Source organism: Polyergus mexicanus, unplaced genomic scaffold, assembly GCF_030449975.1.
Source record: "Polyergus mexicanus isolate NDT 795.1 unplaced genomic scaffold, iyPolMexi1.0 SCAF_19, whole genome shotgun sequence".
Classification (NCBI taxonomy): Eukaryota; Metazoa; Arthropoda; class Insecta; order Hymenoptera; family Formicidae; genus Polyergus; species Polyergus mexicanus.
In genome coordinates, this window is record NW_027223339.1 from 622,382 (window position 1) to 645,727 (window position 23,346).

General features: G+C 33.2%; 1 protein-coding gene across 2 annotated transcripts in view; it reads right to left on the reverse strand.

The window, feature by feature from the left end:
• The window catches only part of Kair1d (Kainate-type ionotropic glutamate receptor subunit 1D), a 230,611-nt gene that overhangs the window by 169,316 nt on the left and 37,949 nt on the right, over positions 1 to 23,346 (reverse strand). Inside the window, exon 2 of one of the 2 annotated variants that reach the window (XM_070311204.1) lies at positions 2,947 to 3,489. The exons of the other annotated variant lie outside the window; for it this stretch is intronic. Within the exon in view, the coding sequence (XP_070167305.1) occupies positions 2,947 to 3,138 (192 nt within the window). The 5' untranslated portion in view covers positions 3,139 to 3,489. The remainder of the gene's footprint in view (positions 1 to 2,946; positions 3,490 to 23,346) is intronic. 2 annotated transcript variants of the gene reach the window in all.

Sequence of the window (23,346 nt, forward strand, 5' to 3'; positions counted from 1 at the left end):
TGGCAGAGTCAAGTACAGTTGACGAGTTTTGATTAAGCACTTGGCCATTGAGTCGCATGGAAATGTTTCGATGAATGTCGAGTTATTTCGCGCATATATCTAGATACGAACGAACGTAGGATTGGAAAAGCTTAACGTAGTGGACGGTATTATTGTAGTTTGCTGTTATTTTTATTCGAATTCATTCAATATTATATACACAATTCGCTTCTTTCATAAAAAAATCAATAAAATTTCCAAATATTAGTTGAGAAATGCATATATGATTTTTATTATTCGAAAATTTAATTTCTCTCATATATTAATCTACTTCCTTTAATAAGAAATTGATAACTAGAAAACAAGAATCAATCAAGTTTGATTGCTAGAATTAATTATCGACTTAATAACAGGTAATTTATTAAGCTAAATATTACAATAAATAAAATCAGCAAGTAATACAGAAATTAAATGTTTTGTTTTAAATAATCTTTTTATTAGCATTTTCTCTTTTATTTATTTTATTGACAATATTTGCATTTACGTTTTATTTTATAATATGACGCGATATCGCGGTTGGCTGGATCAATAAAAACGATGCGGCAACGATCGCCGGTTTTTTTTTTACGGCAAACATACTTGCACTCAGACGAAAATGGAAACCGGATATTGTTGTTGAAACGATATCGTTATTCTAAAATATTTATGCGCGGCGTCTGAAATTCGCACGATGCAACGCAAAGTGCGACAAGGCGAAGCGAGAAGTGACATCTCTGCCGCGAGGACATGGCGCGGTGGTTTATTTATAACCGTTTTTCAACAGTTAACTCGCAACCGCACGTGCTCACACACCCATCCGTCTCTGCCCTCATTCATCCCACGCTCGACCCCGCTCATTGAACTCACACATCCGTGCTCGCTTTATTTTCATATGATATAGGATGGACGCCCCTCTTCCTCCCCGTGCACTTTCACGCTGTTCCCGTCTACCGCCGAGCTTAACAAGGGAAACGCGTAACAAACAAGCAATTTATATCCCTCGCGTCGCGATCGTTGGATACCGCTGTGAGGTACAGTTTTTTTCCGATTTCTCTTTCCCTTTCTCTCTCTCTCTCTCTCTCTCTCTCTATCTCCTGTTGTTCTCTGCTTATTATCCGTATCTTCTCCCTCCTCCCTCTATCTTCCACGCTATTTATTTTGTCATTTAACTCTAAAAATACTGGCTTTTGATTTTAATCGCCTGCGGGATCCAAGCACATTTCATTGCAACTTCATCTCGGCATCAATTGTCTTTTATTTGATGCGAGAGAACAGATTGTATCTGGAAGTATATGACTCTGGGTAGACAAATCTTATTTTCCATTCTAATACTATTTTAAATATTGTAATCTGTTAGCTTGACACACACGACTAATATGTGAGAATAAGAATATTATCAATGCGATTAAAGCGTTTAGAATAATTACATCTGTCAGGTTAATATATTTATCCAAAATAATTACACCTTGATATGATTTTAAATATGACGTAAGATGGCAGTAAATTACAAAGTTTTTTTTTTTTTTTTTTTTTTTTTTTTTTTTTTAATGTATCTTTGTTTCGTACACAATGAAAATTTTATTATTTATTTATACACAACATTATTTATACACAAATAATCTTCCCTATGATATAATATAGCGCTTTAAGAAAACACATTGTATTTATTTCAATTTAGATTAATTGAAAAATTGATATTGTCATATAACATTATAAGTTCTGTTGCTATTCTAACACGATAAAATAAATAAAGATATTTAATTAACGTTAAAATAACGTAAGGATGTCATAAAATATTAATTTTATCTATCTGTACGAAGTTATAATTAAATCTTGTTTTTTTTTTTTTTTTCATTGTTCGTTTTGTCAAATTCATAAAATAAATATATGTATAAACTGCCGCTCTTTTTATGCTTTCATCTTTTTTTAATTCAACTTATCTACGTAATTTATTTTGGACAAATTGTAACTTTTTTTTATGTTTCTCGTTTCTCTCTCTCTCTCTCTCTCTCTCTCTTTACGTTTCTCTCATACCCCACTCATGAATGTATAAGCAAGTAGACGCATTAAGACAATGCGGAAACAGACGTATCTCTAAATGCTTTTAGCTGGGTCAAAATTTACCTTTGTCGATAGTGCTACTTGCTGCCGGATGGTTTATTTTCATGCAAAGCAAGTGGGGTTCTGTTACGCTCTTGCGCAGTCGAGTGGAGTAGTACATGTATACAATTGACGATACAAACATGGTGACCCGGTAATTTATTCTGTGATTTACGATGGCCGAATTCTTTCCTTTATTTTTTTATCCGCACAGTAAATTCCTCTATTTTTCATTCACAAAACCATGTTACATAAAAAACTGCTTATTATTATTCATGTTAATAATTGTTATTTTTTCTCTAACATTCATAAAGATATCTTTTTAAAAATAATATATATTTTTATAATATGCATGATTTTTAAAACGGTATATTTTTTGGAAAAGTTTTTTACGGTAATCGATGATTTATTATTGATATCTCTAATATATAATATATTTTTTGAGAGAGTTATATTGGACATTATAAATATAAAAAATTTACACAATCGCTGATAAAATATTCTATCTATTGTCACTTCTGATAACGTCAAATTGTTTTCATTCAGAAAATTTAGAACGTGTATTTTTTCACATTTATTACATGTATTGACAACAAAAAATATTTATGATTATAAAAGACCTACAATTTATTGCCAATTGTTTCAGTATAACAACTGCAGCAAAAAAAAATGTAAAATAGAATCAAGCGAGTTTTCGCGTATAAGATTAATATCTGATGTGAGATATATATAAATGACACATGTATGACATCGGATATATGTGCAGTTGAATGTGATGGATCTTTGAAGCTTGGCCATATGATGGAAATATAGATTATTTGCACTTACTGATAACGCGCAGTCATTCACTGTCGTTGCTCCCGATGCAATGGAACACAATCGCGGGTTACACGCAGGTTGTCTGTTTCTACTGCGTCGATCGCGTCGCAGCGAGCGTTGGGTCGTTCTCCTGCTCCTGTTCATCCAATCGTTGGATAAGATTACGGCAGAGTGAATTGTTCTGCGTTCCCTGTCCCACATCTATACGCGAAATATACACGCATACGACGAATGCGTTGGTAATTTATGTTGCCAGCCGCGCTTGGACGAATAATACATCTCTCCGCTCTCGCGCTCCCTCGCTTCTTGTTTTTGAGTCGCGATTATTCACCCGCCCGAGATATATCGTTTCAGACATTCTCTGCACACGAAAATACCATTCGAGCAGAGGAGCCGGTTCTTTCGACCACGATAGGTCTTCTAGCAGATCTTCTTCCGACAAATATGTCGCAAAGCAATATTGCGACATATTCGGCGCTTTAAAAACGCATGTTATTTCTGGAAGCTCTCCGGAAACTCATTCTTTATTAGAAATGTTTATCCGCAGCAAAACTGCAAAAATAAATAAATTCAATATATTATCAAATGAAAAATTCTTTTCAAACCGCGTCAGCGAAAGGCATGCGATGTGTTAAAAAGAATTAATTGGATATTATATTCATTAAGGGAAAAGTAGAGCGAAAATATTGTCGGTGATAGGAGTTGAGCAGTTTTGTTTGCGCTTGCATGCTTTAAATATTTCTAGCAAATTATGGCCTGTCTCTTTCTGCAATGGAGCAGTTCAGTGCTATTTTGTAATGTTATTTTTACGTTGTAACGCACCGTTAACGTAAATTAATCCATCTGATTTCTTATTTATATGTTATAACCGCCATCATACTGACGGACGAAATATTTCTAAAGTTTCACCATGATGTATCACCATTTTGCTTCTAGTTTTTGACCTGCCATAACTTATACTCGACATGATTTATATTTGAAGTAAATAAAAAAATAATGAAAGAATTAGTTCCAATCGACACGCGCGCGCACACGCATGCGCACGTAAAATAAACAAAAACCAATATACTTCGCACAATCGCGACAGCAATAAAGTAATTCTGCATTTGTCACTAACTATATAAAAAATAAAAAAATATAATTTTTTTATGTAAAAGATACAGTTCAGAAGCAAAAAAAAAGATATTGTAATATTGTATAAAGTATTATAAAATAAAAAAATATTAGAAAAAAATATATAAAATAAAATGCTACTATATAAAATATTATTTTATAAACTAAATAAATTAACACAATAGTATATATACATATAACATTATTTGCAATATATGCATATCATCAGTATTATTTGAATTACAATATTGGATTTTAAAACACGTACAACTTATGCGTATTATTATGTGACGCAAGTATAAAATATATTACAATATAGTTATCGATAAGTTATTTAAAATAGGAGACAAAAGATGGTATTGCATGACATATAATACAATTTATTTGAATTGATATTTCAATTCAAATCACACATACGTTTGGTATATCTATTTCACTTGGTGAAATATAAAATAAAATTTAAATCCTGTTTTTACACACGCACTGTGAATATTTCGCAAATAAATACGTTAAGAATTAAAGATTTCTATATATGTATAATCCGTATTGCTGATAACATACGGATAATAGTGTACGGCCGACAAAACGTAGTTATCGAATTATCTCCTAGAATTGAAGTTGTCATTGAAAATAACGTCTGACAAAAGTGTATATACAATACATGATGTATCAGTGATGGTTGGTGTTCTCGACGTCAACGTGGAGCGGAGATTCGCGTGTGCGATGTGCTGTCATCGTCGTGTGAATATCGGAAAAGCATTCGTGTGAATCTTAGGGGAGAACGGCGGCGAATCGCTTTTCTCGCTCAGACTGGAAAAGCGAAAATACCAAACGAAAATCCGTGACAAAGACATGTGATGCTATACGGCCCCTACGTACGACGTCTCCTTTTTGTCGAACGACTATGCAAATATTTTCAAAGACGCAACGGAATAATACGCAACGGAATCGTTTCAACGGGAGAATCAATTTCACATCTGGATTGGTTACTTTGCGAAGAGATCCTGTTGATAATAGATGTTATCGCGTAAACAAATAGCTTTTACAGAACAAAGCTTATCGAAAATAATACAATTTATGAAATATTGAAATAATTTTATTGAACAAGATTTAATCTTGAATTTATAATACAATGAAATATCGACTTTTTCATAAAACTCATCTGAGACTTTAAACATGTTTTATTCACCAACGTAAAGATTAAATATCATCGAATGGAAAAGTTATTTAACTCGCTGTCAATCTTAAAAAAAAAACAAATCTATGAAAATAAGACAAAAGGATTTTATTAAAGTCGAGTCAATTGTTGTAAATTATCGCTTAGTTCCACATATGAAAAAAAAAAAAAAAAAAAAAAAAAACAATATGCAAGTGACGCTTGTAATAGCCACTATCGTATTATTCTCCGTATTTTCCCGTGATTTTTAATCAGGCTTTGTCTACTCATGTTACCAAGCTTGTACTCCAGAGAATGCGGTGAAAAAGTAATCGAAGACTGTTTAAAATATGCAGGAAATGTACGTGCGTGAAACGAACTCGACGAGTCACAATTTGTCAACAACGATACTACAAAAGATACGTTCGAAAAAAATATATAAAATGAATTTGTAAAAAAGGGCAAACAGATCAGATATATTCTGCGTGACAGATGGGTCATCAACCGGGTAAGCCCCAACAGGGAGTGCCTGACAGTTCCACGACTATAAATCTTGATTTTCCCTTGGGTCGAGTCACAATCGATACGAAACGAAGGAAACCAAGCGAGGTTATCATTGCATGGTTGTTAATGGAGGATTCGCGAGAATTATGAGACCAAATAGAGAGTAGCCACAATGAAAATTTAAATATATAATACATACAATACATTAACATATATTATATATGTATATCATATCACATAATCATCAACTCGTTAAAGATTCGAAAATATATTAAGCTGGTAGCTTTTTATCGAAATAAATATTTTCTGCAATTTATTTATTTAAAATAAAAATTAAGACAATAAAAAATGGGACTTATAAATTACTATTTTGTTGCAAATAATAATTATTTTTGTAAAGATATTCTTTTTTGCAATTTTAACATGTTTACATTACGATCAATCGACATTATGATAATTAACAATCAATCGAATAATAATTAATTTTTCATACAAAATATTTGCTATTTATATTATATAATTTTACGATATAATATAATTTTATAATATATTTTAAAATTTTTTAAATATTTTCTAGCGGAAAAGGAATTGATTAGTGTACTCGATGTTCATTTTTTTTAAGCATATCTAATATTGTATTCATTTACATCGGGAAAGGAGGAATGTCATATAAAAATATAATCTTTTAATAATAAAATAAATTAGAAATTATACTATATTACAAAATTATATAATATAACCTTCCCATTGGGTACATTTTGACGTTGATGGGAGGGTTTAGTACCCGGAAGGTTTATCCTGAAGAGGGGAAGCTAAGTACCCAAAACACTGTATTGCCACGAGTCGATATTAATAACTAATCAAATGATTTATATATACATAGCAAGCACATTCGATGCATCAAATATTCGGTTTATCATCGTGCCACGGATGATGCGTCACATCTTAATTTGGGAGTGCCGCACAAAGTATCGCGCGTCCGTTTGTTATCCTGCCACAAATAATTCGTCCCGTCCTAATTAGTTCGGATGTGCTACGTAAAGTGTCACTATTCAAATACGGGAGTGCCGTGCAAAGTATCGCACGTCCATTCTTATTGTGTCGTATAATGAGCAATAATGAATTGTAAGAAACTATATTTCCGCGAGTGAATGCAAAGAATCCTGACAATTTGAGAGAAAGAAAAAGACTAGATGATATCAAACGACGAGTATATAATTTATTTTTTATTTATATATTATTAATAAAATAATAAAATTTGTATATTATTATTTTATTAATATCGCACGTCTATTCTCGTTTATTTAGTTATTTATTCGGAAAATAAAGTATCCTTAAATAAAAATTTAAAAAGAAAACTTTTACATATAATATCGTAATAGTTTGTTTATAAACAGAATAGCTTCTTTGGAAATTATTATATCATTATTTCATTAAATATCTGTTTATTATTATCTGTTTAATATTATTTAAAGATTTATTTTATTTTATTCGATGCATACAATATAAGAATTATTAAATATTTTGAGCACTGCTATAATTTAAATCTTATATTTATATGTTACAGATCAATGTACATAGCTTCACACAATGCCGTGAAATTCGCATCGATTAGTAAATGATAAAAAAAAGCTTTTAAGTCAAGTATATACAATTCGATATTTGCACAACAGAAAAACTGTATCAAATCTATGCTTTTCCAATTAAACATACTAAAAAATTCATATTTTAAACTACAACTATTAAAATCTATTTTTTTTTTTTTTTTTTAGAATTTTAATCAAAATATTTAAAAAATGTAATTTTAGATATTATGTTAAAGCCACGTATTATAAAGACATACGTATAGTATGTCTTTAATACATAATGTAATAGGTAGACAATCTTGAAAAAAAAATGTTCATTGTAAAAAATACCTACTTTTATAGTAGTGCAGCATTAACGAAGACATTATCGTGCAGTACGTGGCACAATTTACGGAACTTTTATCACGGACGAAAGGAACGTGTAATTGTAGACTTTTATACACTGTCCATAACTTGAAACGTAGCACTCGTAAGCTTAGCTATCTCCACCTTTCTCGAAGCAGCACGATTCATCTATCCAGAGAGAGAATGAGCGAATGGGCACTCCAAAGACGTAGCTAATCGCGCGCTTTTATATCTCTTGACCAAAAGAGTTCGCCCTTTTACAAGACGCGCAGAAGTAACGTTTAAGTCGCCTCGACGACCAGCGCTCACTCGTCACACACTTTTTTTACGACACAATCTCAGACCAACGTGGTAGACCAGTGTCCGTGACGATACAATTTTCCAAAGTACTTTCAAGAGACAGTGCGTTTATAGATGACAAAAATTAATAGAAATTTTTAAGATTTAATTACATAGATATGTTTAAAATTGAATATTAAAAAATTATAAAAATTACGAAAATAATATGAGGATCAAAATCAATCTTTACTATAGAAAAATTATCATATACAGAGTGAGCCACGCAATTGAGATGGGTTCTAGCATCTGTCACGTTGAACATAGAAAGAAACGGTGGAGGCAAAAGTTGAATAATATAACAATGCCTATTTTTATATTGACTCATTTTCTCATAAGTGCAACGTTACATTAAAAAAGTGTAATTGCATTTTTTTTTAAAGCATTAAAAATTTTTTTTTCACATAAATAGATTCTTCTAAACATTCTGTGTATAAAATTATTAGGGTAAGATGTTCGGAAAAGAAATATCTTACAAGATATTTGAAGATTCTAAATGAGTCGTACGCTTTATTTAAGAAGATGTTTAAACGTATTACGTAACAAACATTTTGCGACCTATTTCTTTCTAATATATTAATCGAATAATGCAATAATAAAATACTGTAATTTTGACAAAACCAAAACAACAAGTTTTATAGCGTTTGAAATAATCTATTAAATGAAAAATAATTTATTACGCGTCGCTCAAATTCCTCGGACGTTGTATATTACGATTCTTTACGAAGATACTTTTACATTGCTGAATAATTTCCCAGTATCTAATCAACAACTTCGAAACTGCGAGATACAATCGGTTTTTCCGGATAGACATGCATTTCCGAGCGGAAAAATCGTGATTTATTATTATACCGTCTTTTATTTCTCTTTTTGCTAATATTTTTATATCTCGCCGTTTCAGCAGATCTTTCGAATTGTTTTTCTATTGTTTATCTTAATCTCGAATAGAATTTTTGAGGATACGTTCAAATCAATGATCTTATCGTTATCTCCGCTATCAAGTTTATTTTTCTGACTACGACATATTTGATTTCTATTGGTTTGCGCTTAATCTCGTAAGAGTTATGAAACTCGACGAACATCGCCACAATCCTCGTAACCTGCGAACAAGGCAATCGATGTCGATCCGATTAAATCGAATAAACCGCTTTTGTGATGTACTTTGGTTTTAGAGCGATTAGTTAAAAAGTTTAAATATTCTCTCAGATTATCTAATAGAAATTATGAAGGATTAATAATATTTATGTCAGCGTTTTTGTCTATAATCATTAAAACTTTCTCTTGTTTAAATCTGAAAAGAAAATAAAGAAATAATTACAAACTATATTTATATGATAATATTTAAACTATAAACAAGAAATAGCGCTTTAAATTACGGATAAAGAATAATTAAAAACAATATTCTTGTGTATATATCAGTTTTTCTGCATTATTATTTTAATAAAAATATATATATTTTACTTTTATTCTTTTAAAAATTATAAAGACAAATACTGTATAATGATATACGTAATTATATTTCACATTAAATATTTCCAAAGATCATCTTTGTCAGAATAAAGATAACGTAGGTACCGTTTAACGGCTCATTTGTATCTCCAATTAACGCGAATAATCTCCCTAATTTGACAGTTCACGTTGTTATTGAATCGATAACACGTACATTCGCACTATTGACCGTGAATGTCAGATGTCAAGCATCATCCACACCGACGCCGTATATTGCGACCGGTATTCGAGCGTCGATATACATCTATAACCGCGCCCAGCCCATTATCCGTACCTACATCGCCTGGATTTTCGTCTGTTGCCGGTCATTTTTTCCACTCACAGCGTTTAATGATTGCAAACGCGGGAAAATGGGCGTGCGAACCTTTTCGCGGAAATAGCGCGCGAAAGGAATTACGGTCGGCATGCATGACGCGCCTATTTATGATTCATATAAATCGCGTCCGACCGTCCGGAATGCAAGAGAGAGGCGATTATACACACGCGCGCACGGCGGTCCATTATATCTCGCCTGTAACGGCGTACGTGGTTACCGCGATGTGTCATATATGCGGAGGTGGGTTAAAGCGCACGTCATGAATATTTATCCGCGGCTATTGCAAAATAAATGTCGGTACCGGAGAAACTCGCGGCAAAAGAGCAGCAAAAAAGAACGAGGGATCGCATAATTCCGAGGGGGCTACGTCTATGTTTTTTCCCGAACTCTCCCTTTACGCGTATAAAACGCTTATGCGCGCGTGCGCGCGCGAATATCAACGTACAGATTAAAGTTTCATCCGATCCTCTCCCGCCGCGATCGTCGATATGTCGAATCGCGCGAGTTTCCTCCTGAAAGCTCGGATATTTATTTTCGTAGCCCGGAAACGCCGTTGCCTTTGCCCGATTGCTCGACTGAGAATCCAGTCGCGCTCGATTCAGTATGAAAAATTTGGTCGCAATGATAAACCCGCGGATAAAGTTTGCTTGCCTGAGGCTAGTGGTGGACGAGGATAGGTTGAGAGGGTTTTCATCGAGAGTCACTCTCGAATTGACATTCATCGAGAGATACACTCAGCTCGGGTTTCACCAGGATAGTGTTCAGTCAGAGACTAAAAATTAAACTCGCGGAGAGTTTTATATCAATCTATGATTTAAATTCATGATAAAAATTCCTTGGCCAATGATTAAATAGATCCACGTTTTTCAATATTATTCATGAGTCATTTTTGCGAGTTTTTTTAATAATACGTTTAATTTTCCGACAAAAAGAACTTAATTTTGTGGCGAAATTATTATATTGCACTTATTACTACAAAATATATTTTATTATATAGGTTGTTTTTAATTATAAATATGTAGTTATCGATATGTATATTTTTGAATCATCAAACTATTATATGCGTGTGCAGTTTTTAACTTTTCTTTTTGTATAATTTTATTAAATGCGAATGTGATCTGATTTTATAACAATTTATATTGTTGCAATTTATTGAGGTATGTGAAAACAAGTTATGGTTTGCAATTGTTTTATTGATAACTCTCTCTCTCTCTGTCACATAGCATTTAAATATCACTAGAACAACACAGGCGCGCGCTTTTATTTATGGACATTTTCCAATTTGTTTAACTTTTCTTTCTTAACTTTAACTTTTTCTTTCACAAATTGTCAAACTGTCAAAATTTGCATAATTTGACAATAACACGAATGCTTCGATATATTCGAGTTCGAGATTTCATGCCTTTTTTAGAAAGGAAATATAAAATGTTTCCAAAGTTTTCGCGAACTACACTATGGTTGGACAATATTTTCATAATATCTTTGTCTTTAATCGTGTAATAAAGGATTATTTTTTAATCGATGAAACTAAAAAAAGAAGAAAAAAGTCTTGAATTTTTAAACCGCATGATTTTTCATTTCAATGCGATTGAGAGAAAACAAAAGATGACAGGTATTCAATATTATTAAGAAAAATGTTGGCAGACAAATTTTCTTTCTCCCGATATATTGGTCTGCGAATTTTGTGGATTACCGCAAAGCCCGTTTTGCTTCTCGTAGCTCGCGGCGAGAACAAGGTGGATGCCAGCGATCGTACAGAGGCTCGTATCTAATATGTCGGCCCATAAAGTTTTTATAAAACAAAGAAGAGAACGAGAGTTACGGTTTCGGGGAGGGTTTTCATGATATGCTCGGCGGTGGGGATGATATATGATTGCCGCGAGTTAAGCTTTCGGCGGCTCGGTCTTCCGTTATGACGTAAACGAACCCCATCTTCGGAGTCCGCCGGTCCGTGAACTAAATTGTTCAAAGTGGCCGGTATACTCCGGTTCGTTCTTGAAGTTTTGCGCGCTCCTCCATCTTTCAGAAGAAATACGTCGAGCGTCAAATTCCGAATAGCGGAGATGAAATTTTTCGTAGCTGTAAATCGAACATGAAAATGCAATTTCTCGGAGCAAACACTGATTTATCTTTAACCCTCTGAGTCACGGTATACATGTATGTACTTTCAAAAGAATGCTCTTTCAAAAATTGATATCTTCTTACATATAAGTGAAACTGATTCGTTGTGATATATGCGCGCAATTTTATTCTTAATATATATTTTGTTATCTTGCAAAATAAAGTTTGACAATTGCTTCGTTGCTTATCAAGATATCAAATATCTCTGATAAATGCTGATAATTTTACGACACTCGTCAGTTTATAGATATATTGAAATAATATATATTTTAATAAAATATTTATACGCAACAATTTATCCAAAATATATCTCGGAATAATAATCGCGCACGTCAACGAATATTAAAATATCGCCGGTTGGGATATAGAACCGCTTTCTATATTTATTTATTAATCTAACACAATGCATCAATATACAATATAGAAATTTACTTAAACAGTGTTTGATGTTAAGGTGAAAATTGAATACCGCATTGCACGAAAGCTTTAATCGCTCAGAACTACAACGACTGGTGAACTTTTCGTCCCGCTACAGACGATGTTTCTCAAGCGGGTAAACTTCTTCGGTAAACACACAACGGAAACCTACGGAACAGGGCATTGTTCGCAGAGGCGACGTTGGAATTCCCGGAGCTAACAACCACGATGGTAGAACGTACGAAATTTGGGGGTTGCCAGATGTCTTATCGGGCAGGCAGGTCACGTTAATCATGAAAGCGCGAGCTTTCAGATATTTGAATGGATGCAGTTGCTTTGTCCCACCGAACTGACCTCGGAAACAGACGGACCCCGCAAAATTATCACCGATTGATTGCCATTGTTTGCGAGTATTATCTACGACACAGTGATCCGCTTCATGATCGATAAGTCATCTAGACGAGAATCTATCCAAGCTGTCAAAATAACTTTGTTGCGATTTTATTTAATTTTGACATATAAATTTTTTGGCGATAAAAAAAGAATTCTAGAAGACTTTGTAGCGTATAATATAAAAAATAATCTTCTTAAACTGCATCTAGAATAGAAACCTTGTGGAAAAAGTCTAATAAATACTTCCGAGTCAGTTTTTTTAAAAATTTACGAGACTATCTTCTTCTAGTCTCATTACACACACACAGATATTTATTATATATCACAAAGTGTATATTCGTATCCAAGATCTCGGATGAAAGAATGTTGCTTTTTCGTCGTATTTTTCAAGAAGTCATAACCACGACAGAGGACCCGATGAAACTTGTTCTTTGGACGTGAAGCTTTTCTACCATTTTCGCGGTTCATGCTATATGTATTTCAGAGTACCCGTCTTGGTAGAGTTGGCTGTAAATAACAGTCTTCACCACGTGATTTGTCATAATTCATGTTTTTTTCGACCGCATTTTCCCCGGTCGCCATTTATGCGCAAAAAAAGCAACAATCGGTCACGATGTGTCATCGGCTGTGCATCAGCGCGTAATATTTTATACCCGTTCGTCATGCGAGAGAAAATGCTTGCATGAATTATTTTAGCCAATCAAGCACAATCCAGCTTAAATGAGACGGAGATTTGAATAATATCGGCGATGAACGAGCGCTGATATTTCGGCGGATAAAAATGAAACCGTGTAAAAAATTTAAAAGATATACGTATACGTCGGATACGCTGGACTTTCACCGAAATGATGATGTACCTCACGAAAAACCTCGACATATTTGTCGCCGTCGAGGTCGATGTTGGAAAATACAGCACGTCGCAGCGATGCGAAGGAGAAACGAGAAAATATAACCGATGTAACGAGGAATTCATACAGCACGTACCAAATTTTCGAGCTCGCTCCTGTTCTCGCACGACAATTGAAATAAATATTGTTTGATATTAACCTTTTGCGCCTCGAAATGATTTAACATTTAATCTCTTTTTGTATCGCTTATATTTTGCGACGTGCTTTAATGTTGACGTCTAAAAAAAAAAATCGCTGCTAAAGAAAGTAGGTTTTACGCATCCAATTGATTTTAAGATTAACAAATATCAAGACACATATTACACATCACATTTTTTTACGATATATAAAATACCATGCATTTCTCAGAAAATATAATTCATAATATGACGAACAATAATAAAATTGCAAAAAATTTATAAATACAAAAAAATTCCATCACATGATAAAACAGATACTAAAAACCGACAGAGTATAAATTTGATGATTCTTTTACATCTCGGAACGAATATAACAAATTTGATTTACTCTCTACACTCTATACGAGTCGTATATTGTAAAATTTGTGGCAAAATTTGATCGTGTTTTGTGACGCAAATTTTTTCTCAATAAACTCATCGCACTCCATTTATTTTTCCATACAGCATACGTATAGATATACATATGCATTGCTATATATATGACAATACAACGCTTGAAATGCACAGCAATAGTATTTCAACAAAGTCTTTGGGAATGCGAGCGTCGAGAATCGAGGAAAGCTGGCTGATAGCATCTGTGCGGGGAATATATGAAAGGGCAAGAAATCGTAAAGGAAAGAGAGAGAGAGAGAGAGAGAGAGAGAGAGAGACAGAGAGACAGAGAGACAGAGAGACAGACAGACAGAGACAGACAGACAGAGATAGAGAGAAGAGAAAAAGGAATGGTAGAAGATGACGTTTGTGTCGGATCCAAACGCACTTTGACTACTTGATTTCATCACACTCGAGCAGACTCGCGGGTGCGGCGGAAATTGTGAGACTTTCGCTTTGAATTATCGAGTCTTGAGAAAAAAATTCGATGGACGACGACCCTTTTCATCCTCGTACTCGGATAATTAATTTGAGGTCTCTAAAATCAATTTTCTACAAAGAGATTTCATGATTTTATTATGGAAGCGCAAGCGCATACATATGCGCGTTTTAACATATGTTTTAATATTATTTTTATATGAATCTACATTTTTTTCAAAGTCAATTGGCATATTAGTATCACAATTTTTTTTTTTTCTTATCTATACAGGGTGAGTCATAGGTATGTTTTAAAATTTCGTAATCGTGTTCCTGGATAAAAAATATGAACAAATATTCCTGTAAACATTAAGCTGAAAATGCTTCGTTATCGAAATAATGGACACAAATAGGTATCAAATAATGACTTTATTGAAAAGTTTCAAATGGATATTTTTTTTTTTTTTTTTTATTTATAAGAGATGCTGAAAATGCACACTGTTACAATAAATTAATAAATCAATATTAATACTGCTCGGTGTTGAACTGCTTCAAGTATACTGACTTGATTGTAAATACGTTATCTCTTACTGTACTCAAGTACGAGGCCTACATTAAAACTCCCTTCCCCTTCCTTTCAGTCGTAACGTGTACTAATAAACAAACACTATTCTAGACTTAAAATACTAGAGACATAACATCATAGAAAGAAAGAATCTGATCTAAAATTCATTCATTATGAAATCTATTTATGTCCATTATTTCGAAAATGAAGCATTCTCGGCCTAATGTTTATAGAAACATTTGTTCATACTTTTTATATTATTTATAGAAACACGCTCACGAAATTTTAAAACATACTTATTATTCACCCCTGTATATATTCATAAAATATCATGTTGTGAATTACAATTGTTAATTACAGTCTTTTATAGCAAATTAAACTCTTTGTGTGATACTTTTCATTATTTTTTCTATAAATTTGTCAATCGATCATTCAGACATACCTAAGAGCACTCTATCCTCTTCAAAATTTATCGTCGTAATATAAGTACTCTATAATGCACTCTCAGACGCTCAATGTGTAAAATAGTATCGTATGAAGGAACGAAACGTTCCCGCGCATCTATTTTTCATGGAGTTTCGCGCGCGGTTGAAAACTTGAGACACAAGATTAGAGTATTCGATGGGTGTCAGTTAAATATTCCATTAGACTCCTGTCGCAAAAAAACTAAGCAAATCTAAGCCAGTTTAATAGAATATAATATCTCATCAGAGATATCGATCTAACATTGTTTTCGAATATGAGGCTACTATGCATCGTTTTCCATTCATTATTACGAGCCAGATTATTAACAATGATAGTAACGGATAGTCGCGTATTACTAGAAGAAGAAAAAATTCCATATACGTTAACGTTCTATCAACTATCACGTGAAAATTTATGAACGACAGTATAGAAAGATAAGTAAATAAGAAATCGACCTAAAATCTGGCATAAATGTACTGAGATTCGTGAGTTTGAAATATTATAATTGAATCATTTGATAGAACAAAGTTAAATTTTTATAAATCACATTTTTCATAGTTTAAAAATAAAAAGAATGTTTAAAAATATATAAATACAGTAAAATACAGTAATTAATATATATTATTTTGGAAATTATTACTTATGCTTAATTTGTGAAAAATAGTAATATAAAATATAAAATTGTAGTTTTCACGGGACAGATTATTTGTACAGAAAATGAATTGCTTCTCTGTGTCACTCGCGAAATGGCGATGATCCATTAATCGAAAGCTCCGCGATATTTCCTGGCTATCCATTCTGATTTGATCAACTCGCATCCTAGCGAATAATACTGATCCTTTCAATCCATGCGATTCCATAGCGGAACCGTCATCGTGTGTAATTTAACGACAATGATGCACACTGAGGCGGACACATGTAATTCCATTCACTTCCGTTCCCGGGTCATTCGTGCACCCTATACAGAGAGAGCACTACAAAATCCACCCCCAAAATACTATATCGATACGAGAGAAAAAATATAAGGCAAACTAGTAAAATATATATGAAAAAAATTCAGTGTTTTTCAAGTTAAAACTAAAAGTTAGTGATTTTATCATGTATTGGCAGGCAAAACCAGTATTGTTGTCTCTATAGTCTTTCGAAGCTTCTATTAGTACGAGAGAATATTTAATTTTTAATTAATTATAAAAGCAAAAATTGTCGTCTTGTTTTGTATTAAAAATTAATGATAGATATTGTTATTAATGATAAGTATAATAATGATAGATATTGATGAGTTTGAGACAATCTATGCATACATCAGATAGGCCATATATCGATGTCCGGAATCTGATATACGCAAACGATTCCGGCGATGGCGTAATCCGATGTATGTAACCCCTACGCGCGTACACGTGTGTGTATGCGCACATGACGCGTATACGCACGCGGATGTGCATTTCGCAATCCAGTTACTATTACGTCGCTGCTCATTCTCTTTTTCATATATACATGCGACACACACATACACACACACACATATATATATATATATATTTCGCGATAAAGTTATATGCAATCCAATCTATGAAAAGGATTGAATACGTAAAATACTATCAACTATTCGTTCCGACTCAATTCGATTCGTCGCCGTTCTCTGCCAACGTTATTGCCACGTCCGTTATTGACGCTCAACCTATAGCTATTTCCGATCATTATTTTCGACTTTACACACGCGATTACATATGTTTGATCATTTATAATGAATCTGATTTCGCCGATGCGCCAAAATTGTACGATAGTTGAGCGGAGAGAATTTAACATCCGAGAGAATCGAGATATTTTATATACGTTGCGCTATGTCGCCATCAAACTCTGCCACAATTTTGAATATTATTAATATATGTTATTAGAAGTAATATTATATTTTATATTACAATTTTTCACAAATTAAATATAAGTAATAATTCCCAAAATTCCCAATTGTATTTTACGTTATATATTTTCAAATATTCTTTTCATTTTAAAATTATAAAAAATGTGATTTAAAAATTTAATTATTAAAATTTATTTATGTTCTATCGAACGATTCAATTATAATATTTCAAACTAAACTATATACGTATACCATATGTCTACAGGCTCTTATATGCCGTTATATAAAATAGCTATTAATTTTAAAAGACGTGAGATTTGCTTCCTTTTCGCAATCTTAAAAAGACAATCTCCGGAGAAAAATATACTTTCGAGGTTTCTAACGTACGCAATTTTCCCAACTCGCGCGCGTGCGCGCGCAATAAGAAGTCAGCGGTCCGATAAGTAAACTCCTCACGAACTCCATATCAAGGCTCAATGACAGTAAGCAAAAGATTCTTTAGTCTCCTAATGAAACACCAAATGCTGTTGGATCACGCTCGCAGAAATTCGTGTTACGACATAAAATCCCCAATTACGTAAGCACAATCTAGCAAAATGAATAAGGCAACTGCATAACGAATTGAAGGATCAAAATATAAATGTGCACTATACAATATACATAACAAAACATGAAAATTCATTAAAAATTATTAGATATACATACCAAATATTTTATTTTTTAAATCTATAACACATTGTTTAATGCGGTAGAATGTGTCGCTATTCGATTAAAAGTCTACGATTTTATATGAGCTATATACTTCTGCAAATTTTAATTTAATTTGAGAGTTGGATGTGGAGTCACAGATCTTGCTAAATGCGCGATGTAGATGCAGATTGTCATGGATTTAATCAAAATCAGTTTTATCAGAGACGTCGCATAAACTCGCGTAGATTACTCGAATAAAAATCCTGTAAAGAGCGGAGGTAGCATGATGTAAGGAGTTCCTTGAGCGACGCGTGTCTCTCTCGCATCGTATAATCTTATTAATGACGAATTAATACATGCGAAGCACCCTACGGTGATGTTTTTCAACGCGCGCAACGTACCGTGAAGTTATGCCGGTAAATTCTTGAGCGCATTATACACAAATCCTTTATATCTTCGTAAAGACAGAGCCGGAATTTCTCTCGCTAAGAGTCTACTAAGAGGCTGGATACATGTACTATATCAGGGAAAGATAAGCAGCTTAATTTCGAACGAGATTAGTCCGGACGTTTAATCCCCCGTGTAGTCTTCTCTTTGGCACGTAACGACGCCCGATATTCCCAGTTGAGGTTAATCTCAGGATTAATCCGGAAACGAACTCTCTTGTCACTATTTTTCCACGGTTCGTTATATTTTCAGCATATAACGACGACCGACGTTATCATGCTTTTAAATAGCGTTAGAAGAGGAAATGTGAAAATGTGTGCGGGAAAAGAGATGCCAATTTATCACCCACGATTAATCTATCGATTAAACATCATTCATCATGCACGTATTTTGTAATAGTAATTTTTTTAATATAGTTTTAGAGATGTCTTACGATTTTTATCTTTATAATTGTTCATTCCTATATGATACATTAATAATTAATAATTAGAATATTATATGAGAAAGATATATAGCTATATATATCTTTAAGATATATATTATTGTATACATATATATATATGTATGTATACAAAGAGTTTGTCTCTATATTTAATAGTAGATTATAATATCTAAACAAGATAAAAACTATACATACCCGGAAAAAAAAATTTTCGCTATCATAGCTAATCATGGTTTGCGAAATAAATTTCTAAACTGCAGCAAAACAGTTTGCTGTTGCACCTAATAAATAGGTGTTACAACTAAAATGTTCGTTGTCCATATATCACGACTGAAATCCAGTTACCACACGCAGTTTTTAGCTAAGGCGGGTAATTTTTTTTTTTCCGTGTACGTATATACTATAACTTTTAATGCAATCGATATTGATACAGGTCTCCATATGTATTATACCATCCAATAGACTAACTAAACGGTTTACAACGATTTAAAAAAATGTATTGCTTTGTACAAAAAAAATGTCGAAATAGTGAAAGAAAGTTTGCGCATGCCTTCCGAATCGTCTTGTTGAAATTATAATTGCGGCGGATGAAATGTTGAAATCCAATCTACTGCTTATGTATGCACGACGAAATTCGATCTGTCGTTCCTGAATAATTTCGCACTTGGTTCTCCTATTCGCTTCCCTCCACTCCCTCGATAAGCCGATAACTGTGCACGGTTTGCAGAATCCATAAATTAGGCGCGAAGTTCGATTTGCGCTCTTTGATAATCCCCTCATTCGCATACGAGAGGCTCGTGCATTATAACTTGGCGATGCATTTACATGTCGCATCGACAAGATCCAATCTTCGGTCGAAATACGACACAGACCCATATCAATATAATGTTTTTTTTTTTTTGTCAGATATGTTTTCTATTATCTACTATTTCATCGATAAATTTACGGTTGATTTTCCATTAACGAAAATGCCAAAGCGCTAATCATTTTCAATACACAATTTGATCATCCCATGAATTAAGATTAAAAATTATAAAAGAAAAATTTTTATTCGTAATTAAAGCCTCTATCTTATTAAAGTTTTATTTCGATTAAGTACAAAAATATATTGAATCTAATTAGTTGATTTAAAAAAAAAAAACTTATAATTGAAACAAGATTTGTAGATAGAAAAAAATAGTTAATTAGAAGAGATATATAAATCGATATCAATGCGTTTCAAGCTTCTTGTGAAATTCTTTCGAGAGAGAAAAAAGCAAAACTTTATTCATTTCCTGACTCATTAAATATTACTGTCAAATTTTTCTTTTCAAATATCACGATTTTTCTTACACTTAAGAAGTGATTTGCTTATAAGCAAGCGTAGGCGAGTGAAAATCCGACAGCCAGATGCAAAAAGGTACCATCTCACACATGGCGCAATCTCGCGCGCATACATTTCCCCCATTCTATTACTTCATCCCTCGAAAACGGCCGGGTTGCCCAAACACCAGCATCCACCCCGAACCGACCTTTCATCGCCGTTCTACAACCAGATAAATTTTCAGCCTTGAATCGGGCTCGACACCCTTTTTGTTCCCCTGAGTACGGTAGGCGGTGTAAATAACGCGCTAATCTAACCTTCTTCATTTATTACGAGAGAAATTTGATGTAAAATTATCCAACTGTACTAAAGCTTGCCCGATACGTTTTTATTGTGCTGTTTGGCATTTGTGTCTACTTACGGTGGAATCATAAACAATTTTTCTTAACCGAAAAATCAATAACACGTCATATAGATGTTATTGACAGAATAATTCTCTCTCTTTCATATAATATATATTAATTGTAATTAATTATTATAAATTCCTATAATATAATGAAAATTTTGATATGAAATAACATGTTTTTGCTTTTCCATATTGCAAAAAGAAAACAGTAAAATTTACATTTTTGTATACACCAGATTTAATTAGCAAACTTCTTCAATTGTAAAAAAATGGCAATAGTACATGGAGTGCGTAACAAATAATAAAAATAATGTTTTAAAAATTAATATTGATCGATAGCGGGGTATATAAAAGCAGCCAATAATTTTATTTCTATTTCAATTTAAAGTCAAGAGATTTTACCTTTAATGTGAGTAATTATTAATTTCTGTTTTTGTAGCGTCAACGCCAAAAAAAAAAAAAAAGAAAAAGAAAAAAATAACGCGCAAAGAATTTTGTTATTTGCCGAATTACATACTATATCTCGACACATTAATTGGTTACGCTAATTAATTTCATAATTTAAACTGCATTCCATTGTATTCTACAATAACGTAAAGACAAATACTTTGAGGCAATACTCCTTTTATGACTATTTGCCATTTGTCCTCGGCTTTTTATCGCCGCATTCTTTCCTCCTCCCTTTCTTACGATTTTCTACTTTACGCTCAATATTCCAACGCTTTTAATAAATAAATCGTACCCGTGATTCTTACTGCTCGCTGTTTCTTCTAAGAGACTCATGAGTTATTTAACCGCCGGAACTCGGCGGCGCCGTACCCAAACTTTAGCCGTTTTTCATTTGCTCGTTTTCATCCACGCCGAGATAAACTTTGTTCATTTTCCATTCCCGGTTGCACGCCGCCGCAGGGGGCATCGCGACAAAGCCGCATTAAGCCATTGGCATACATACTAACAGCGCTGCTTCTTTCGTTAATCAACGGAAGGCTATATCAATCCGCGATAACATGGTGTTCGCTTTTTGCGATTTATGTAAGGATTGTAAAGCGTTGACATGTAAAGTCGGCGATCAAAATGTATAAATTCTATATTAAATGATATTGCAGCGATTATTGATTCAGATATTGATTCACACAATGATATAGATAAATAATTTACACGTAATTAAATTACAGTATTGCTTATTTCTTTTATCTTATCTCTACAAACATGATATATGCTTTATTCATTTATATACTGTATTTGATAACTCGTGTTAGATAAATATAATATCGAATCATAAGATGATCGCATATGTGTAATCAAATAGACTCGTCATAAACGAAGGGTGAACGCGAAGTGAGTTCATATGGCTATGCGATGCTGACTGTTCTGTCCTCTGTTCGATAATCAATCTCGTCGGGAAAAAAATTAAAAGTAGGGAGAACGCTGGGGGATGATAAAGCGTCAGAGGTTATTGTTCTCGATCGCACATCGTGCGCGTAAGGGTGCGAACGGTGTCGATCGATGGTAAAAGTCGTCACTAGGGAACAAACAAATAGACAAGGGGATCGAATTACCAGGGTATACGGCGATATAAGGGAGAAAAACTTCCGCATCCGGTATCACGGAGAGCTTCGGTAGCGACGAGCTGTCGCGAGCAGCTGGATCGTTCGCATGAACTTCTTTCGAGAACGGCAGCGCACCGTAGCTGCGGATCCTTAGGAAACTCGGATCGCCTTTCGCAATAAAAGGCGACGTCGCCTGCCGGCGCCGTCGATGACGCGGAAGGAATTTTTTGATGGAGATGGTTGCTTCAGCAGAGGGCTCGAAATAGTCGTCTTAGAATGTACGATCTCGTGTGAGATATTGAGCCGTCTCAAAAGCAGCGAAATATAAATATATCACTTTCATTAACTTTTTTTTTTTTTTTTAACGAAAAGATGTCATTTCTTGTTCAACATATTAGTCATCTTAAATTAATATATTTATTAATATATTTCTCGATGATATGGTTATTTTAGAAAATTGCTTTTAATTATTTCTTTCTTATAAAATATTTAAACTTATGATAATATGTAAAACATATTTAATTAAAGCATAAATGAATGCTGTCTCTATTTTGAAGAACAAATTTTAAAATAATTTGATAATTAACAATTATTTATTTTTATTACCTAAGGATGTATTTAATTAAAATTAAAATTTAGAATAAACTTTAATAAAGAAACAGAAAATACTGAAAACTTAGGCTAGAATTATTAGATAAACAAGAGTTATATTATAATAAAATATATATACAAATAAAGTGTTTTCTCTTCCTTTAAGGAAACAACCTTTTGTCGTCTCATAAAACTTTCAACATAATAAAATACTAAAGAAACCTTTTTCGTGAGGTAACAATGTTTGAAAGTATCTTTATCGCGCAGGGTCGGACTCAAGAGTTTAGTTCATGTACGATATCAGCAAATTTGGCAAAAAATCGGCAACGATAGAAACCTACACATCGACTTCATTTAAAAGCAATTTCGTTTAGAAAATATTTATTTAAAATGACACATTACTAGAATTAACATCTTGCA